Source organism: Opisthocomus hoazin, chromosome 9 (genome assembly GCF_030867145.1).
Source record: "Opisthocomus hoazin isolate bOpiHoa1 chromosome 9, bOpiHoa1.hap1, whole genome shotgun sequence".
NCBI lineage: Eukaryota > Metazoa > Chordata > Aves > Opisthocomiformes > Opisthocomidae > Opisthocomus > Opisthocomus hoazin.
The window spans coordinates 44,905,269-44,923,960 of NC_134422.1; the positions used below are offsets into that span (position 1 = coordinate 44,905,269).

Consider the following 18,692-nt stretch of genomic DNA (forward strand, 5'->3'; position numbering starts at 1 on the left):
CTTTTCCTCAGGAGCTGTGGGGCCCTAAGTCTTCTGACACTGATGTCTTTTGTCTTTTGGAGAGCTAAGGTTTCTCCTTAAGCTTCAAAAACTAAAACCTCGTATAAAGACGGACATGATACTTCATAGCTTTATGTGCTTTAGAGCAAAGCTTTTTCTTACCGATTTCCTTTTTTCAGGGAACTTGTGCCGCTGTACTGGATATAGGCCGATCCTAGATGCCTGTAAAACCTTCTGTAAGGTAAGAAGTAGTTATGATAGGAATACTATTAGTGTGTGTGTGTATATATAAACACCGAGTTTTTCGTGAAGATCATTTGTTTCCTCTGTTAAGAGATGTAGGCCTGAGTAAGGTGTATAGTGGCCTAACCCGTTAGGAAAATTGATCAACACAAATTAACTTGGTGTCTAACCTGGATTATGAAGAGTAATCTGAAGTGACTCCATGTGTTTTAATGTGGGTCAGTACTGTCATAAATAAAAGCAGAATTTGAATTGATGTGCTTAGCAGTTTATCCTGTAATGCAACCTGTCAGAAACCTACGGTGAAAGAAATGGGAGAGTGAACAGGGGGTAAAAGAAACAATATAGACCGTCTGTGTGTACTCTCACAAGGTCAACGGAATTTCACATCCCACAAATTATTTTGTATTAAGGACTTTAACATTTGATGATTTTAAGTCATTTTTGAATAGAACTTCTTTAACACACAATCCTTCCAAATTAGTTTATTATTAAACTTCATCTAGAACTTTATTGAAATATAAAAAGACACTCTTATCGGCTTAAGCAGGCTTTAGCTCATTGCTATTCTGGGCAGTATTTCACTAATGGAATGTTCCTACTTTAGGAATCCAGTTGTTGCCAAGCAAAAGCAAATGGAGAGTGTTGCTTGGATCAGGAAGATGATTTGTTTGACAAGGCAAAGAAGGTAGGGTTTTGAGTATTTTAACTGTCCTATTTAGATATAAAACTTACAAGAAAAAAAGCCATCCAATATTCTTTCTATAATTAGAGTGAATAATATATACTCTGCCGTTTTTATCCTCCACGTTATTGACAGTACATAGTATTATTTGTGAAATTAGGTATTTTATTATTCCTCGCAAGAAATTTGGAGAAGGATTCTTGGTGTGTATTTGTATGAGGAGACAATAATGTAGCAGATAGTTGGTATAAGGTAGTTTGGATCTCCAGAGCTGAGATTTGAGCAGTTCTTCAAGTTCAGGAATATTAATAGCCCCGGCTCTCCTCATATGGTGATTATCATACTGTGCTAGAAATCAAGGCAATGTGTGGAACTGTCTTAAATCAATGATCAGTGATGATCTGAAGGTAACCACCGATCTCTTGGGAATCTAACTGCTGGCTTGAGTCTGAAGAACTGACACACTCTTAAAAATCAGTCATGATTGTAATTTTATGTGAAGCCTCTTATCCATACAAAAATTTGAATTTGTCCTCAATTTTCTTTTAGTAATATCTGATGTACTTCGCTTTTTGACTGGTGTAGGTTGGCATGAAACCTGCTCCTTTCTTACTGTAGGACTACAGGAAACCTGTAGTTAGTCTTTCAGTTGCTTGCTCCTGCAGTGTCATTTGTGTTAGCAGTGAACTTGGAGAAACTGTTATGAACACTTCCTTCACCTCAGCAGTTCCAAGTGATGCATGGTAATTTAGCACCACATCCAAACAATAATGGAATTAGTGATTTTCTGCTGACTTCAGTGGGACCCTCATGGGTCATTTTTGGTTTTGCTTTTTTTTCCTTTTTTTTTGGATGGAATTAATGATGAGAGAAAATTATTGATCTTTGCTTGTTTTCTTTCTCTTTAAGCTTTCCACCAGACTGTTTTCAGCAGAAGAATTCCAGCCCTTAGATCCCACCCAAGAGCTTATATTTCCTCCAGAACTAATGGTAATTTTTGCTATTTATAGACTATTCTTTAGCTCTGTCTTTTCCTTAGTAGCCCATAGTTCAGAACTCATTCTGAAGTCCTGTTTAGCAGTAATTAATCAGAAGAAATGTCGTAACATTTTAATATAAATCCAAAATTAAATTCCTTTTTGTCCCCAGTGAGCTTATGGAATATTCATGTACAAAAATTAATTGTATTGGGAAAATTAAGTTGCAGAGTTAAGCATAAGGTGAGAAGACAAAGAAGTAACCTAAACTAGACAAAGAAGTAACCTAAACTGGGTTTTCAGTGCAGCATCTGAAGATACAAATGCTTCTCAGCAAACTGAATGGCAAACACTTTTTAACATTGGCCAAACAGTGTATTTTCCCCATTTTGTGGCTTAATAGTTTTGTTGGTCTTTTCTGTCAAAATGTCAGCCTCAGATAGCCACCCAGGCCAGGGAGTGTTTCGCCCCAGTAGCTGAAGTATGACAAAGATATAAGCAGCTGAAATAAGGACACTGGAATGGAAAGCATCAGGCATCGTTAATTATTGACGGCAGTTTTTGCCCTAGAAAAATTGAAAGCTTGTTTGCTTTACATTATTGTCAATGTATAGATTCAAAACCAAATTCTCTGTAACTAGCTGGTTGCTTATGAAGGAAGGGACAAGGGTTCCTGACCGTGTATTGTACCACCACTAGTTCCCAGGCTGTTTCCACGTGATTGGTGAACCGTGCTGGAACAGAGAGAGACATCCACATGCATGCTTAATCTAGAAAGGGATGCTGCTACCATTGTCATTGGTGACCTCCAAGGAAGCTCAGTGTGTAAACACTTCCCTAAGTGTTTTTTATCACTTTTCTAACAATTTCAGCAATTGCATTGGAATTTGTTGAAGATGTTTCACCCATGAAGTCTAGAAATTCACGACTGTGCAAAAAGCCAGCAAAAGAGTCCCATTTCTGTCCAATTTTGAAGGATTAAGTAGAACTGCCATTGTTTAAGAACTTCTTTTGACTTTCAGTCTAGTACCTGTTAGACCCTGTGCCTGTCTATATGTCTAAATATTTAAATCTACCGTATTTCCCCACCAGAGAATGGCTGAAAATCAACCGAAAAGAACCCTGTTTTTTCGTGGGGAGCGAATGACATGGATTTCTCCTGTAACCTTAGATGAACTACTGGATCTGAAAGCTGTCCACCCCGAAGCACCTCTTGTGGTTGGGAACACCAGTGTGGGTGTGTATACAATCAGAATGGCTCCTATTGCCATAGTTCCAGTGTGCATGGGAGGTGTGAGGCTGTGTCTATCATTCTTTTTGCATTTTCACCCTTAAGCTTACTCTCCGCTATGTTCGAGTTGTCATTATGGAAAATGTCTTTTGTCTAAGTCTCTTCCTATCTGGTAGGACCTGAGATGAAATTTAGAGATGTGTTCCACCCCGTTGTTATTGCTCCTGCAAGGATCCCGGATCTGAATGTGGTGAAATGCACGGATGACGGTCAGTAGTCTTTACTTAGTTCAGACATAGGAGATTCCTCCGTAGTAAAGGATGCTGCTCCACTCCATGCTGCTGAAGGTGTGAGGTGCTTCGCAACTTCTTTAGTTGCTTGCTTCTTTACCAGGTCAAGGTGGCTGTGACTGCCATCCCAGTGCATAATACAGAGTTTTGTCTTCATGACACAATGCATTACTGACCAGATATATTATCTTTGGCCCCATTAGTCATAATAGTGCAAGGGTAATTATTCTGGTAATACTGGTTCTGGTGCTAAGTCATGAGGTATTTGCTTTGTCATCTCTGTACCATGCTATGCTGTATAGCAGAGAGAGACCCATATACAACCACAGAGAGAGTTAGCAGTGTTGCATGCTTGTCTACATTAGAAAAAACGCTGTGGTTAAACTGGCAGAGCTAATATGCATTAACTAATCATGTTCTCAATCGTAACAACATTAATTATTGTAGATTAAAAATTTTGTACCTCAACTTATGTATTTTGGATAAGCATGGAGATGTTTGTAGTGCAAGTTAGACTAGGTCTTAGTTTTTAATTAAATTCTATTGAAATTAGAAATAACAACTAGAAATAGATATAAAATTACTATAATAGCCTAAATTAATTAAACATAAATTGTGTTGTGCAAGTTTACTGTCAAAGTTTTAAGTCAAGCCCTGTATCTGATGAGAGTTCCTTGCTATATGCCTGAAGCCATTTTTTTGAAGCGGTAAACTGTATTTGACAGTTCTGTCATTGCATTTAGAATATCTTTTTTATTTCAGATCAGTCATCCAGTTCTAGTCAATGACTAGTTTTTTTCTTAGCTGAAAAGTAGCTGGGAATTGAAAAGATGCAGGGAGAATGCTTTTTTTTTTTTTTTTTTTAACCTGTGAATAAATTCCAGTAAGGAGAAGGTGAGACTTACTAGTTCTAAACCGAGGGATATGCAGTTTAGTTTGCCAGCCAGAAACAGTGTTTCCTGTCTCTAATCAGATTTAAATGCTAAACATATTTTGATTACATTTTGTTTTAAATAAACAAAATTTAGTATTGCTTTACTTGAGTAATAAAAAGCCATTTAGAAATTATATATCTTCTGAATTATATTTTTGATTGAATTCCAGTGTTCATTCACAACATTCATACATTTCATAAAGTCTGTTAATAATTTTGAATAGAAAGGCACTGTTCACCATTTTATAACATTGAAATTTTTAAGAAGTATAATCTCAAAAAAAAAAAAAGTAAACTACTCAAATTAATACAGTTATAGGTTGTCTTTCCAGCGGGGAAAAAGAATACTGTATTCAGTGTTACAACTGTTTGGTTTTTTTTGCAAATGCTACCGACCCGTACCTTAGGATAATAACTAGACTGTACCTATGGAAAACAAGATCAAATAATGATGAAAATCATGTTTAAAAATAGTACGAGGCCGTTGAAAGCATTTTGAAGCTGAACTCATCTTTGGGTGAATCATCACCTAAGCGTTTACTCAGTCAAAGTTGGTGCAAGGGAAGCAGTTGGAATGAGCAACTGGAAGCAGAGAAGGGATTTCCCTTTGAGCTAGTAGCTCGACACTTCTACTAAATTTCATCATTTCATGAAATCTTGCCCTCAGTCTCCTGAAACGAAAGGTCACGGTCCCTTTGATATGCAGAGGCCCCTCTACTTATATCCGCCTGTATTCCACACAAGCAGCCCTAGCTCCACGGTCTGAATGTAGTTTAAAAGCCAGGCAATAAAGCAATGCGCACATTACACTTTCATAATCTCTTGGTTACAGGATTAACTCTGGGAGCTGCATGCAGCCTCTCTCTAGTGAAAGACGTCTTGACAGATGCAATCTCAGAGTTCCCTGAAGAGAAGACAAAGGTTTTCTGCGCTGTATTGCAGCAGTTAAGAACTCTGGGCGGAGAACAGATAAGAAACGTTGCTGTATGTTGTGCTTTACTTGCAGTAGCAATTGTAACATATTGTAACAAGTGTGAAATTGTTCCTGACCACGTGTGAAGCTTGCATTTTCAGTGCTGGTTTTAGCAGTGAATTTTCTACCAATATATCTTTTTTGAGCTTTCAATATGTATAAATTTATGTATAGTCTGCATGTTGTATTGTCACTTAACGTAAAAATGTGAAGGTGATGGGGAAAGGTGAAATAAATTTCTTTTCTTTCAAGTCATTAGGTGGCAACATTGTAAGTAGAAAACCAACCTCAGACTTGAATCCTATTCTGGCAGCCAGCAACTGCATGCTCAGCATGGCTTCAAGAGGTAAGAGGAGGTAGTCTGTCTCTGTAGTAGTGCGAGAGGTACAAGATCCTGTTGTATGGGGAGAGGAGAAACAACACCAGGGGAGTGTTCGTGAAGGAACCCTTTCCCCACTCTTGTACAAGATCACATCTGCAAGAGAAACAATGTGCAAAGGAAGAACATGTCAAAGCTTCTCTTGTGAAGGGTAAGTGTTCAGACCAACCAGGTCGCATGTACACACGTGGTTAAATTGCACACTGGTGAATCACTGTGGATTTCTGTCTGTACAGTGTTTATGCCTCTGTGTTCTTGCAGAATCACAACGCTACCTGACAGTTGTGTTACTGGTACAGTTGCAGTTCTACCAGCAAAACTCCTTGAACTACTGGAACTTGTTTAATTAATAGAATCGATGATGTGCGTTAAAATGTTGCATTTCGAGAAGGCTTGGTAGCTTAACTGTCTAGTGATATTGACAAACCCCATGTAGCGTAGATGAAGTTTAAACCTTCAAAGGGGTCTTATAGATTTAGGTTCCTTGCAGAATTTTGTCATCTTCCCTTTTGAAAGTCCCATCTTTAATACTATGCATCATAGAATGACAAACATAGTCACTTGTAGAATAATCTACGAAAAAGAGAAAGGAAAAAGCAATAGCATTTATTCCCTTCTGGATCCTAGAAGTTCAGAATCTCAGAACAAAACATAACAAAAAGAAAACCAACAATTTTCTTTTTACTTTTGCAGCCGTCCTCTCAGTTTTCTTCCTCGTTTTTCATGTTTTAGAAGGAAAGGTAGTATTGACAGCAGCTGCAAAATTTTGGAACAGATTTACAGGAGCGGGGGTGGGATCATCGTGGCGGTGTTGAAAGGGAGAGTTATGGAATGGGGATTGATCACTGGGCACTTATGACTCTGGTGTTGTGATACTATGGAAGATGGAGCTGTCATTTGTATTTATAGAGCATGCCACTGGTAATTTGTTATGTAAACTCTGCAGTTATCTACTCAGGAAGGCTGCAGGTGTTTCGTGCCAATTAAAATATGATTGATGTATGTTAATTGCACAATTGTACAGAATTTTCTGAATTTGGGATTTCTTTTTAGGAAGAAAGCGACAGATTCTATTGAGTGATATTTTTGCAGATGGAGTTGGTAACAATACCATTACACCAGAAGAGATCTTAGTCTCTGTCCATATTCCCCATTCTAGGAAGGTAAGTTACTAGTTTGCTTAGATTTGCTTTATGCAGAGTTAAAGACTATTAAATAAAGAGCAGGAGGGGGCATAATCCCTATGTTTAAAGTAACACGATGACTGCTCACTTTCTGAATTCCTTACATTTGATCCAGTCAGTGCCATACCATCTCCCGGTTTCAGCCAAAAAACACAACTCAGCAGGTAGTTGGTGATACATAAAGAGTGATATTCAGGCAAAAGTTTACCCTAGAAGGATGAGGGCACTAGCAGTTGTCTAGGCCTCCTACAGAAAAGGGTTTTGGACAAGCTGCCATAGTCCTCATTAAAGCAGGCCGCTCACCTGTCGTATGGTTGGCATCAAGCAGGTGAAGCATTGTCATCTCTTGAGGATTTTTCTTAAAGTGAGATAAAATTGGACATGTGCATGGTGCTTCTGTAAATGTTGCCAAACTGAATAATAGTCTTAACTGGTGTTGTGTTTGCAAGGGTGAATATGGGATCTTAGAACTATGGGTCATGTTATCTGAATACTGAAGTATTTGGCAATACTTTGAAGCTTCTGAGATTTTGGTCTTGTTATAAATGCAACCCCGCTATCCTCCACCAGTCTGCAAGATCCCTGTCTTCCAGCCAGCTATCATGAAAAAATCTAGGCCGTCTGAACTGTGTAGATGATGGAGGATTGGGTATGGGCTGCTAGAAAATCAAAGAAGGTAAAGCTACTGAAAGGTCAAGAAAATTAAGTGTATGGTCTTGAATGCTCAGGAAGTTGAATTTGTGCTCTTCATTTTTGTTCTCTTGCTCCGTATAGTGCAATAGCAAGTTCTGCTTTCAGATATTTAAACGTCTGCAGGTTACCCACTTCTGTCTGATCTTTCTCAGGGGGAGTATGTCTCTGCATTTCGACAAGCACCAAGACGGGAAAATGCTCTCCCAATAACCAATGCTGGGATGAGAGTCCTTTTTGAAGAAGGTACAGACATAATAAAGGATTTAAGCATTTTCTATGGAGGTGCTATCTCAACCACAGTCTGTGCAGAACAAACCTGTGGGACACTTATCGGAAGGTACAATTTCTCTGCCTTCTCTACAGCTCTGAATAAAGGGACTTTGAGAGCTTGAGTGAACTTCCTTGGAGCATGAAAGTACAGGAAGATTTCACTTGTCTGGCTGGTGCCACGTATGTTCAAGTGAATGATCTTGTCAAGCCTTAATGATGATTTTTCAGGATTGTTACGTTTTGGAGTCTGCACATGGGTCAACTCTGGTATGAACTATGCAGAGAGATAAGAGCTGTGAGCTAGGTGGATGAGGTATACACAGTCAGTTGTGCACCTGAACCCAAGCATTGCTAAATGATGCTGTATCCCATAGGTTTGATAATCCCCTAGTATCAGTGTTCTGGAGTCCTTCAGTTTGGCTCTAATAGATACATGGAGTGAGAATTTCAGATGTGCCCAAGAAATTTAGGAGACAAGTCAAGCCTTAACCTTTTCAATGTCTCTTCAGCTACAAGATCCTAATAATTTCTGAAGTTATTAGATATATATTATTATATGTATAATCTCTGAAGCTATTCCCTCCCACTTTGTAGGATCTTTCCAAGGTTTGGAGGAAAAAAAATTACAAAAAATTCAAGCAGTATAAAGCCCTTTATCTAAACAGACTCCCACTGGACTGTTTAACCAGTTGGTATGCAACTGTTCCACTAGTTGAAGTACTCGTTATTTTTGCTGCTTTACATGATTAAATTTATATTAACACATATATATTTTGATATATCTAGGGTTGTGTAACTGTGGAGAATTAACTGTGTTGAGATATTTCAAGGAGATAGCCTTTTCAGAAAGTGTAACAATCATCCAGCACTAATCAGATCCCTTGAAAGCATCTACAGTTTGCGTCAATGTTGTTATCCACTTTTCTTTAAATATAGGATAGTATCTGCAGAATAGTGATAATCTGTAAAACTGTTAAATCAGCTTTAAATCTATAGTAGGTTTTATTTATTTGTTTGTTTGTTGTTAAAAGGCTGGCATAGCACTCCATTCCACTGATTTAAGGAACCTCACTTCTGTGAGCAACATTGACCTACACTGTTTTCAAAGTTGCAGGCTATTATTCTGGCTTCCTTGTGAGCAAGATCATTCCTGTGGTCCATGGTACAAAGTTATTAACTGCAATTTGTATGTGTTGAGTCCTGGTCTGATTGTATCTGTTATTCTTCCTGACAGACACTGGAATGAACAGATGTTGGATGAAGCTTGCAGACTAATTCTTAAAGAAATTGCTCTTCCAGGCTCAGTCCGTGGTGAAAAAGTAGACTATAAGAAAACTTTGATAGTCAGCTGCTTCTACAGATTTTTCCTGCAAGTATTGCAGTCATTGAAGACAACGGTAAATTAGTTCTCCATGTTTGCTTTTGTGCGAGCAAATGAAAGTTGTTTTTTTTTCTATCTGTGGGTGCTTTCAATTCGTACAATGTGCTAAATATTGTCTTATTGTCTTTGGGGTTCAGACCTCCAGAAGAACGTAAGCGCCTAACTCCCCCAGAGGTTCATGGAGAGAGGCCTATTTAACTTTTAGGTGCTCAGATATCTTTACCTTGGACGTTAGGCTTAAATAAAAAAAAGAGCAATGTTAATGCAACAGTATATCAGTAGTGAGCTCTCAGGCCCAAATAAAAGGTGCATGAGGTCTTACTCCGTCTGTCTGTAGTTCAAAACATAAACAGACAGAATAGAAATAAAGACTTTGGAAAGCAACTGTAGGTGTTAAACCAATCCCACTTGTATGAGTTGTTGGCTCGGAGAGGAGGACTCTAAAATTTAACTTTCCAATACATTCTAGCTGTAATTTACTTATTTTTGTCTTAAATTTGTTCTTATGAGGAAAAACATCTATTTTGCCTTTTTCTTCTCTGTTACCTTGAGCTCTTTCATCTCAATTACCATTACTAGGTAATTTATTATTACCAGGAGTGATTCTGTGCCAGTTCTGATCATATCCCAGAACACAGCTCTTCTGACTATCCCTGCTTTATGTTGCTTACTTTAAACAAGCATATTTGTTGAATCCAATATACTTTTAAATATTACTTAGTGAAATCTCAAAACTCTACGTTGTTTTCAGTTTGTTATTTTAGAGCCTTTTTAGCTTGTAGGAGTCTTGAAGGAATTTCCTGCATAGAATTTGTATTTGGTGATTTTGATTCTTAGCTTTTTTAAGTGGAGTGTTCAAAATGTGAGTTTTAGTAGTAATTCACTTCCTTTTCAGGATCCTTGCCACTATCCTGGCATACTTGCGGAATATAGAAGTGTCCTAGAAGATTTCCAAACCAAAATTCCCCAGAGTATCCAAATATACCAGGCAAGTTATTTTGTTGTAGGATTGTTCTGTACTTTATAAGACTTTGTAAAAAGCCAAGGCATGGCCCTTGCTGTGAAGCTCAGGTACAAATTTTCCAGAGGATTGAAGGCAACAGGCTCTTAGTAGTTGATTTTAACTGTATCTCAATTAGAAGAACCTTGTCTGTAAAAACAGACTCATACGGCTGTACTCACTTCTTCTAAACAGTTCTCAAAATATAGATGTGCTGAACAAACTCCATTGTCAGACGGCTTAAACTTCGTGTATTGCAATGTGCAACCCAACTGGAAAAAAATTAAAAGAAAATAAAAAAGTTTGAAAGGCCCAAGTCGATAGCTATCACCGAAGTATTCTTGTCTCAGGATGCACTTTTCTTAAGATCTCAGAGGGCTCTCAGCTCTTATTGTAGGTTGAGGAATCGAGGTGCAGCTTGTGATGGCTATCTGATCAAATTAACGGGCGTGTTCAGGAAGTCAGAAGTAGAGGGCAGCAAAGACTATCTTTTGGATTTTCTGAGCTCATCCTTGTGACTGGATCACGGTGGGAACGCCTGCAAGGATTTTTGTTATTTTGATACCCTCAATACGCAAGTAAAGATCTCTAGTTTTTGAAAACCTAAAAAAATTTCATAGATTCATAGAATCACGGAATCATAGAAAGTTTTGGGTTGGAAGGGACCCCTAGAGGTCATCTAGTCCAACCCCCCCACAGCGAGCAGGGACACTGCTAACTAGATCAGGTTGCTCAGAGCCCTGTCCAACCTGGGCTTGAATGTTTCCAGGGATGCGGCCTCCACTACCTCTCTGGGCAACCCGTTCCAGTGTTTCACCACCCTCATTGTAAAGAATTTCTTCCTTATATCTAGCCTAAACCTACCCTGTTTTAGTTTAAAACCATTACCCCTCGTCCTGTCACTCCTGTCTCTAATGAAATCTGGGTAAACATTTTTGTGTGTATTCAGATATTCTTTAGAATAACATTTATAACAGATATTCTTTTAGCTTTAAATACTTTAAAATTTTCAAGGCGTTTATCTTCCGCTTCCTTCAGAGTTATTGTAAAAAAAAAAAAAAAAAAAAAAAAAAAGACCAGAAATGGAAACCATTTGTTATTCAGTTATTTAGAAACCTAGAAGATCTGTTTTTTCACTTTTACATTTCTATCAAACATTTGCAAGTCACTATGCTTTGTCTGGGGTTTTTCACCTGAACATTATTAACTTTTTACAATTGGGGAGAAAAAAAAGAACGCGTCTCCTGAAAGATAAATACTTGGTTGTTCTGTTAATGGAAAAAGGTGAGATGTTTTGGCTGAGAGAACCATTTGAGGAGCTTTAGGCAGTCAAGCAAAAATTGCCTGTTCTTGGCCTGGAGCCAATAGCAGACTGTGTGCCAAAAAGCGCAGGAGGTAGAAATGTGTAACCAGAACTCGTGTGTGCTGGAAGCTATAGAAGAAAAAAGGTTTTGAGATGTGAGTAATTAACTACTACTAAATGTAGAAAAGGAAAAATTTAGTGTGAACCCTGACCGAGAAATTGGAGAAGTGTTATGGAAGTTGGCAACAGTTAGTTGGTGTGGCAGGGTTAACTGGCAACACTGAATTAACTTTCAGGGAAAGACTTAGCAAAACAAGGTTAATAAGGCACTAAATTCATACACAGATGCAAGGAAATAAAATTGGGAAGGAAATATTTAAACAACATTTTGTCACTGATTTACGTTGATCAGTTGCAATTTTTCCACGATGAAGGCAGATCCTAGGAATCACTACAAATATCTCACAGTACAAGACACTGGTAAATTACGAACCAGAATCTTGTGAGAATAATTCATAAAATTATCAGAGCTTCATGACATCAATCAGTAAGGGAGGAAACTGTCCTTCTGAAAAAGAAGTGCTGTTTGTATCACTGTGAGGTAAGCTAATGTAAGTTGAAAAAAAAAAAAAATCCAAGTAGGCAAACCTGTGCAAGGCTCTCGGAAGGCTCCTTGAGAGAAGAAACTGAAGAACTGAAGAAATCCCCAGGATCAGCAGTCGGGTCCTGCATCTGTTTTCGGTATTGAACCAGAAGATGATAATATGAACGGTTGCCCCTTCATCTGATTTTACTGATTACTGTAAGAATAAAATGACTATTTTTTTTTTCCTAACTGTTCAAGGGTGGGGGTGTGTGTATTTTTAACTGTACAGGACACAGAGCCGAGTCAGTCTCCCCAGGATCCTGTAGGACGGCCCATTATGCACCTGGCTGGAATTAACCATGCCACTGGTGAAGCAGTGTACGTTGATGACCTTCCTTCTATGGATGGGGAGCTCTTCCTGGCTGTTGTCACTAGTACCAGAGCTCATGCTAGGATTGTGTAAGTGTATGTGAAGAAAGTGTTGTTATGAATTGCTGTCTGAGATTTTTAGAGCAGACTAATGAGTTATGTGTTTACAGAACAGCATGCCTGATACTCGCACTGGCTCAGGTGCTGGAAGCAATATTGTCACTCTAGTAGAAGACTCTGTTTGGATTTGTCTCCATATTACTGTAGTAATAAGATTGAACTGTTTCTGGTCCTTGAGCCATCCTAGAGCTAGCCTAGGTACCTCCACAAAGTTCTGAGCTGTGCAGTGCAAGCAGGCACTGAAAAACTCAGCTTTACCAACATAGCTTTGAAATCTCAACTCTATTATGAAAAAAGAAAATTGTTTAAAATGTAGAAAATATGTTGCAACATTACAGCAGCAAGGTAGCAATGCTCGTATGAGGCCTAACAGGAGGGGAAGATGGGAAGAGGATTTTATTTTGAAAGAAAACTGGTTTCACTTATGTTTTTATACTGCCAAGATACACCTATTCTAGCAGTTTGTTCAACATTCAGGCACCAAAATGCACTTATCCAAGTTGTTTGCCCAGCATTCAGGCACCAAGATGTGTATCGAGATGGTCTGGTCAGGATTACTTTGGTGACAGAGAGGACTGGGGCTGCTAGCTATAGAGTCCTTGTCATATTTCCTGGCTTATAATTAGGTTGGTGATAGTATGCTGGGTTTGGATGTGCTCTTTTGGTACCATCAAGGGGCTGACATCCCTCTGGTCTCTGTGAGTCTGTAAGATTTTTTTCACTCTCCTTTGTCTTCTGATCTGGGCTTCCAGAGAAAGATGCCTTTAGATGTGCTGGGACCTGCTAAACTAGGTGCTATCAAAGCATGCCATTCTTATAGGCCTACTGCCATTATTTCTGATCCTTCTATACCCATACATTCCCATTCATTCCTCATTTATACTGGTCTTGCCAGTTCTTTAATAATTCTCTGCATGAACTCTGTTTGTAGATGCTTATTTGTATCAGTTTGATACCTGTGCAGGCTGTAAGGTCTTAAGCAGTTGCAGTTGTAATCGTAATTATACAGTGATTTTTGTTAAATCAATGCAGTTCAGGCAGTCTAATGGGCCAATGATTTTGTTGTTGCATCCGGAGTGTTTCACAGAAACGAAGCAAGTCGGTAGCATTTTAAATTGCCTTTGGCCTGCACTACATTGTGTGCCAGAGGTAGAAGGAAAAGACATGTCTGAACCTATGAGTGGATCTGGACAGTACAAGAAACATACCTCTGTATTATATTCCCTTCCTCTGTGCAATGTTTTGTAAAAGTAATGAATCACACTTCTCTCTTCCCATATCCCAATCAGATCTATAGATAGCTCAGAGGCTCTAAAAGGACCAGGAGTATTCGATATCATAACAGCTCATGATGTACCAGCTACAAATGAGTTTTACTACTCTGATGATCCGGAGATTATTTTTGCAAGAAACAAGGTATAACTACAATCTTTTTTAAACTAAATTTCTTCATTTTTACTGTTTTTCTTCAGCCTTTTATAATGAAATTTTACTTGCTGACTCCTGAATTTCCGATTGTATTTGTGTCAGGGAATCACTTTTGGCATACAAGAAGGTAAATTCTTACAATTTTTCCCCACTCCCTTTTCAACTTCAAAATAGCTGATATGCGTTATATTCTGTCTAAAGAAAAATATGTAAATCAGAAGAACAGAAAATGAACCTCACAAAACTGAGTTGTTGGGCAAGTGTATTTCATTGAAAGTTAGGCTCCCAAGTCACTTATCCATTTCTGAATGCAGTATTTTCCTTGATTTCCCAGTTATACTGGCATTTCTAAAAATTTGTTAGCTTCATGGATGATCTAAAAAAATACAAAAGTCCTAAGTCAAAACAAAATTCTAAAAATCAAACACAAATAGTGGTTACCTGAAAGCAGAATATCAGCAGTACCTATGGGAACCATTTGAATACACTGTTCTATTAAGTGAGGTGTGTTTTACAGGTGATTTGTGTGGGTCAGATTGTCTGTGCTGTGGTTGCGGATTCAGATGTTCATGCCAAACAAGCAGCTGCAAAAGTGAAGATAGAGTATGAAGTGCTGGAACCAGTAATCTTAACAACTGAGGTACTAATGATTTCTTTTCTCTTGCTTTCTTATTGTTTTATCTATTTAATTAATGGAAGCAGCTGTTCATACTCTTCCCTTGCTTTTTAAACATGATTTTCTAAGGAAACAAGGCGAATATAAACATCTAATTAACCAGTCTGTCAGTCTCCCTATAAATAAATTTTCAACCTTTTGGCTAATTTTGACCATGTGTGATAGGTAGTTCACAGTCTCAAGGGTATTAAGGTCCCACATGTTTCATGGTAATAAACATAATAGTACAAGAGAAGAACTCTTTTAATGTTCCCAGTGAGGAAAAGGAAGTGAGCACTCTGATTGTTTATAACTATTTGGTAGCTACCAGCTGGTTAATCAGCATGTGTGTATTGGCTGAACGATCAGCTCCTGACTGTCTGTAGTGTTTTGTTTCTATTGTCCAGCTGGCAAGCCAACAAAGGCTGGAGATGTAGGAAGTGTTGAGGGAACGTGAGGGAAAAGACACTGGGGATATAGAACATTTTAGAAATATGGTGTGGGAGTCATGGGGTAAGTGGACTTACGCTGGGTTGGCGAGATGGGTGGAAGTAAGGAACAAAGGACACATTTGCAGGGAGCTAGCATTAGTTCTGGTAGTCACTTTACAGCTTGTTTCCATAATGCATGTGGGGTGTAACAGAACAGTGCTTCTGGTATAAAAACAGAAGTAGCGTCTTTTTAAAGACTGGCAAATTTTACTACTATTTCATTACAGTTGAAACTCCAATAAAGTCTTACTAGAAATAAAGCAAATCCAACTTCATAAATAGATTCTGCTTTTACTTATTTCCTGTGATTTCTGCCCCTCTTAATGGCATCCTTCTTTGCATGATGTGGTTGCATTCTTCCTCTGCTCTCTTGGTCACTTGCTAGATGTCTGAGAGGGAAGAGCAGGTTGAATAAACTGAATGCATTTCCTTCAGAAACTGCTATCATCGGTAACAAGATACATCAGGAAAGAGTTGCTGGAACTCAATACACAAACTCATCAACAATGAAACTTAAGTCATGAAATACAGCTGTTCACTGACTTTGGTAACTGGTGGTTCAAATCTGTGAAAAGAATTGTGTTTCTCCTGAGAGCAGAATGCCCCAACAAGCTGAGAACCTTTAAAATACTTTTTAAAAGTATTTGTCTTTTTCTCTGCTGCAGGACGCTATAAAGCACAACTCATTCTTTGAGCCGAAAAGAAAATTAGAACAAGGAAATGTTGATCAGGCATTTGAAACTGTTGATGATGTAATTGAAGGTAAACTGCGGAATACGTTTGGTAGAAGTTTTTGTCAGTATTTGGGTTTGTCTGTCTGTTCTTCAAGTCTCAGTTTTACCTTTTTTCCATATAGCCATTAGGCCTGAGAAAGCTCTTGGTTACCTGGAAGAAAGTGTGATTAAACTCTTAGTGGTCTTGTGGGCCTGCTACTACATTCAAGCTTTCTGCATCTTCTGTCCTTGAAACAGAATCACAGAATAATTAGGTTGGAAGAGGGTCACGTAGTTCAACCTCCTGCTTATTAAAGCAGGTCCAGTTAGAGCAGGCTACTAAGGGCCACGTCCAGTCAGGTTTTGAAGATCTCCAAAGATGGAGATTCCACAACCTTGCAGGCACTCCTCCAATGTTTGACCACTTTCATTGTGAATTTTTTTTCTTTTTTTTTTAATGTAGAGTTGCAATTTCTTCTGTTCATTGCCTCTTGTCCTTCCACTGTGCATCTCTGAGAACAGTATGGCTCGCTTTTCTCTACACTCTCCCATTAGGTAGTTATAGACAGCAATAAGGTCTGCCCTTAACCCTTTTCTCCTTGTGGATGAATAAATGCAGTTCTGTCAGCCTTTTCTTATGCATCTTTTGGCCCAGCGCCCTTACCTATCTTGGTGGCCGCCTTCTTGACCTGGGCCAGTATGTCCAGGCTTTGTTTAATTTATTTGTGTTTTATTTAAAATTGTTACCACTGGTAAGCAATATTGCTCTGCTATTAATCAAATTCTGTTAATACCACTGGTAGAAGACCAATTTAATCCTGCAAGGAGTTTCATCTGTGTTTTTATTTAGATGGTGTGCCTTCATACAAGAAGCGTCAGAAGATTTGACACCGATTACCATAATTTACGTGATGATGGACAGTTAGTTCTTTCCTGGTTCACTTCTGTCCTTTTTCCTCAGTAATACTTGTGTTTTCCTCTTTGGATCAGGGGAGATTTGCATTGGGGGACAGGAACATTTTTACATGGAGACTCAGAGTGTGCTTGCCGTTCCAAAAGGAGAGCAGAAAGAAATGGATGTGTATGTGTCAACACAGCATCCAGCAATTATTCAGGTAATACAGAGCCTTCTCAGAGAAAGTGATTGAGCCTGTGACAATAGAGCTTTTTTAGTTTGGTTTACAAATCCATCTTAACAGTTTAGAAGCAGTAGGAACATGAAATTCCACATGTGGATTATCCAACAACAGCTACTTTGGAGTACTGCTGTATCCTTATAAACACTGACGGTTAGGATAAGGAGGAAGTAGAAGTCTCTTATTTCTCTTCGAACAAAGTACCTCATGCTCCACTGTTGCAGGCATAAAAAACTCCCTATGGAGGGCTGAGGCTCCTCCATGCCCCTTAGCTTTCCCACTGAGGTGAGGAGCAATCAGCACCCTGCGGAGTCAGAGTCTGCTGAGAGTGTGATCAGCTCTAATAGCTGTAGGTGAGACTGCTGCTCCATGCCATCCATTTGAAGCAAGAATACTCCTGACACTAGCATACCTTAGATTATTAAAAAACAGTTGTATTTGAATTAACAATTAAAATAAAATTTATGATCTGAGTAAGAGAAATAATAACTCTCTATTCTAATCCCTTTTTCTTACACCTGAAGTTTCTTACTGTTTAAATAATGAAATCCAAGGGTATTATTCTTCACTTCCGTCCAAGGCCCTTTTCACAGTCTCCATGGCAGAAATTTTAAAAGTGAACACTGCTGAGTGTTTGTTGTTATCTTTTTCTTACTTTTTAACCTAGGGTAACGGAAAAATGATTTTCAACTCATTTAAAAACAAACACAAAAAACCCAACAAAAAACCTAGAAACATCTATGGAACCCTTTTCTATAAAAGGTTTTTATTTCAGAGCCTTACTTGTAGGCCTAGTTTGAGTTGGCATAAAAGGTTAAAACTCATTTTACAGGAGATGGTAGCTGCAAGTTTAGGCGTTCCAGCCAACAGGATCATGTGCCATGTTAAACGAATTGGTGGAGCTTTTGGTGGGAAACTCCTGAAAGCTGGGTTACTGGCATCAGTTGCTGCAGTGGCAGCAAACAAGTAAGTGTGGTGTGTGTGTATTGGGATATGAAGAGAAAATGGGGTGTACAAGTTTTGCATTTTGGCTGAAATGCTTTCTCCTTTCCCAAAGCTGCTAGCCAAAAAGTCATAAAATCCTGACTGTTCACAATTTGTAAGACTGTTCAGTGCATTTCTGTGTTTTGTTTTGTTTTGTTTTGTAAGACTGATTATGTTAAGCAGCTCTAGCCTCAACTAAATTAATGTGACTTGAAGAAATTGGTGTTGGTATAAGCTAGAAATACTCTTGAAATGATTGAGCATTTCAAAAGGGACCTGTCCCTAACTACTGAGGATTAGTATGTACGTTCAAAACACAACATTCACCATCCAGATGTGATTTCACTGGCACAGCAGGATGCAGAAGGAAGAGTTCGTGAGTGAAACTGCTTTTAAGAACAAGTAGTTCTAGTTCAGTCCCCGACATCTTTCAGTTAAAATTAGCTTAAATCTGGTAGGTATTATGTTTTTGCTAATACTACTTGAATTAGTTTAGGAACCTTAACGCATAAACCTCTACGCACACGCGCACCCCCACCCACCCCCACCCACCCCCACCCACAAATTTGGCGGTACAATATTGGCAATTAGCTGTCAGGAGGTAGTAACCTTTTTTATAAGTGTAACTGATTTGCTGCAGAATGCATATCGGGGCACATCCTGTCTT

General features: G+C 38.5%; 1 protein-coding gene across 3 annotated transcripts in view; it reads left to right on the top strand.

The window, feature by feature from the left end:
• AOX1 (aldehyde oxidase 1) overlaps positions 1-18,692 on the top strand; it is a 54,269-nt gene that overhangs the window by 20,029 nt on the left and 15,548 nt on the right. For all 3 annotated transcript variants that reach the window (XM_075430447.1, XM_075430446.1, XM_075430445.1), the window contains exons 6-22: positions 180-241; positions 851-931; positions 1,838-1,918; positions 2,998-3,142; positions 3,313-3,405; positions 5,193-5,344; positions 5,586-5,679; positions 6,766-6,875; positions 7,742-7,926; positions 9,094-9,256; positions 10,136-10,228; positions 12,419-12,588; positions 13,908-14,034; positions 14,564-14,686; positions 15,858-15,954; positions 16,896-17,020; positions 17,874-18,007. In XM_075430447.1, the coding sequence (XP_075286562.1) occupies positions 180-241; positions 851-931; positions 1,838-1,918; positions 2,998-3,142; positions 3,313-3,405; positions 5,193-5,344; positions 5,586-5,679; positions 6,766-6,875; positions 7,742-7,926; positions 9,094-9,256; positions 10,136-10,228; positions 12,419-12,588; positions 13,908-14,034; positions 14,564-14,686; positions 15,858-15,954; positions 16,896-17,020; positions 17,874-18,007 (2,035 nt within the window). The remainder of the gene's footprint in view (positions 1-179; positions 242-850; positions 932-1,837; positions 1,919-2,997; positions 3,143-3,312; positions 3,406-5,192; positions 5,345-5,585; positions 5,680-6,765; positions 6,876-7,741; positions 7,927-9,093; positions 9,257-10,135; positions 10,229-12,418; positions 12,589-13,907; positions 14,035-14,563; positions 14,687-15,857; positions 15,955-16,895; positions 17,021-17,873; positions 18,008-18,692) is intronic.